At 29.8% G+C, this 2,738-nt stretch overlaps 1 protein-coding gene across 1 annotated transcript; it reads left to right on the top strand.

The window, feature by feature from the left end:
• The first annotated feature begins 645 nt into the window (after window positions 1-645).
• Window positions 646-1,361, top strand: LOC146901004 (uncharacterized). Its single transcript, XM_085735039.1, has one exon. The coding sequence runs from the start codon at window positions 742-744 to the stop codon at window positions 1,165-1,167; it is 426 nt and encodes a 141-aa protein (XP_085591165.1). The 5' UTR covers window positions 646-741; the 3' UTR covers window positions 1,168-1,361.
• Window positions 1,362-2,738: the final 1,377 nt, after the last annotated feature.

The raw sequence follows: 2,738 nt of genomic DNA, 5'->3' as shown, positions 1-2,738 counted from the left end.
AGAAATCGTGGTTGGGCCTAACACAACCCCACAAAACCGACTTGTGAGGTGATGATTGTCACCACTTATAAACACATTGTCAAGTCATCTCCTATCCGATTTAGAACTCTTAACAAAACAAACATTAAAGTTTGATATAAAATTGGAACACTGAACCGTAAGCAATTGATCCATTGCACGACCCCGTAATCTAATTATATAAAATAAATGTCACCATTTCTTATATTATTGACCATATCTAAGCGTAATTGTGACTGTTCCACTTAAAATCAAGATACTTAGATCTTAAATCATATAATAAGGTTGATATGCAATGCAACATAAGAAGAGAGGTGAATATCAAAAGAGACATATATCATAATGCAAAATGACTATAAAAAGAAAGATTTTTATATATGCACCCCCAAAAGAGCATGTTCACCCACGTGAAATAGTGATGAGACCCATAGCATTAAAAAATGTACCAATTTGACATACAAAATTAAAAGCTAGCTATTTTTGACACATAAACGGTCCACATTTGCAGATCACAACACTCCACAAATTAAGTCAAATGAAATAATTAGCACTAAGAATCTTATAAGAGAGCATTGTCACACTCACACACATTCTACATTATAAATACCCCTCAAGATCCCATAACATGTCATATCATATATCTTCTAATTTGAACTAACAAGCTTAAACTTTCAATACATATAGTTCATTCATTCCCTTTACTCTAGCTTTCTCTATTTGTTAATGGCTAAATTTCAATACACAATGAAATATTTTGCTCTTTTTCTTGCCCTAATTGCATGCAACTATTCCCTTCAATCTCATGCTAGGCTCATTAAACCATTGAACCATCACAATGTTCCGATTTCAACATCAGAGAAGAAAGTTGACTCATCAATAAAATCAAACAATGAAGTAGCTAGTTATTTTGGAGATTCAAGTGAAGTTCATACAAATGCATTCCAACCAACAACACCAGGAAATAGTCCTGGTGTTGGTCATAGATATTTTTCCGAAGAAGATATCAACGTGAATTCGAAAAAGAAGGTAGCTCAGAGCCAAGATGATAACAAATATGTGACTGAGGATACTACAAATGAGTTCCAAAAAACAAACCTTGGTCACAGTCCTGGTGTTGGTCATTCTTACCAAAACAAAATTGGAAATTGATGTAAATATGCAATTTATTTATTTTAGCTAGGTGTATGTATAATTAATTATTAAGTCTTCTTCATAGTTTCATTCTGCATTACAGATTGTGAATTTCTTGCATCCCAAACCATGCATGTTGCATGAGCTTGGGTTTAATTAATTATTGGCTATTGATTGTACCATTCAATTTATAATTATAATTATGTGAAGTATATTGCAAGATGTTATTATTTATACAAAGAAATTATCTCTCCTTTATCCTTCGATCCCTTCAATACTTGCTGATGGATTTGATAGTTTGAATAGCATAAAGATGCTAATAGAATAAATCAATCCTTTCAACCAATTTTTGATAGTTTGAAATTTTGAATAACCAGTTTGTATATCTATAACTTATGAATCCAAATATAATTTTTGGTTTTATTATTCGATGACTGAGACCCTAAAGATTCCTTGTCTTCTTTATTCCACGGATCTAATGATTTGAAAAAGAAAATGGAATCTAATGATTTTTAATATTTTTTGTATTCTCACTTTTTAAAAAGTTCTTTTATATATATGTTTGCAAGAATCATTTGAATGATAGAAAACTTTGAAGATATATTAGATAGGTTAAAGCGCATATTCGAACTTACAATATTTATCTTTTCAATATTAAATTTGTGAGAATTAATATCGTTGCTAAACACTTTTAAACTAAAAAACAAGACATTTTAACATATTAACAGAGGACTTAAATCATAGAAACCAACATATAAGACAATATTATAGAAATTGTTGTAATATAGACTATATTACAACAATTTCTATAATATTGTCTTATATAGTAACCATGTATCTTGAATGATCGAAGGATCCATAAAGAATTGGGAGAGACTTGAGAAAATTAGAGTTGAGAGAAAACTTTTGCCTCTTTATTGATATGAGCAACACGTTTCAATGTATGTATAACCTAATGAGATGACTAGATTATATAAACACATCTTTCGATGCACAAACCTCTCAAACGGATAACTAAAAAGAACGATCTAACTCATCACGGCCCGTTCACAATAAAGCTTAATATAATATATATTTATAAAATATAAATATAAATAAACATAAGTGCAATAACATTTGATATTTGATATATACTATATTTCATTTATATTTTAAGAGAAATGCTAACTTGTGGCTCAAGTTAAGAAGCCAAATCTTAAAATATGATCATGAAAATTGTGCATCCAACATCTTGAAATCTTAAAAAATTTATCATTTCACCGTAAAATTTATGTTTTAATTCCATTTTTCTTAAGTTATGCTGTTAGCACGAGGGTGCTATCCACGGTTGAGGATGTGCAAAATTGCTCACCCTAAACCTTGAAAAAAAATATACCATTTATCCTATACTTTGTATCAATTTTGATTTTTGCATATCCTTATTTTGCACTCTTGATCCAAATATTCTCTCACATAGATATCTATCTACACTTTTATTTGTTGTCAAGTAGATTCTATGCCTATGACAAATCCTCTGTCTACGTGTGTGTAGGCTTCAAATAATTCATGCTATTTTTGTTAGGTAATCTAGTGGTTATAATTCACATTTT

This window comes from Medicago sativa, chromosome 8, assembly GCF_051527215.1.
Source record: "Medicago sativa cultivar Bolivia chromosome 8, Bolivia_mono, whole genome shotgun sequence".
Taxonomy (NCBI): domain Eukaryota; kingdom Viridiplantae; phylum Streptophyta; class Magnoliopsida; order Fabales; family Fabaceae; genus Medicago; species Medicago sativa.
This window is presented reverse-complemented; position numbering and strand designations above follow the sequence as displayed.

What these genes read in the sequence shown, in the direction of transcription:
- LOC146901004 (XM_085735039.1), top strand. Translation starts at nt 742, where the DNA reads ATGGCTAAATTTCAATACACAATGAAATATTTTGCTCTTTTTCTTGCC.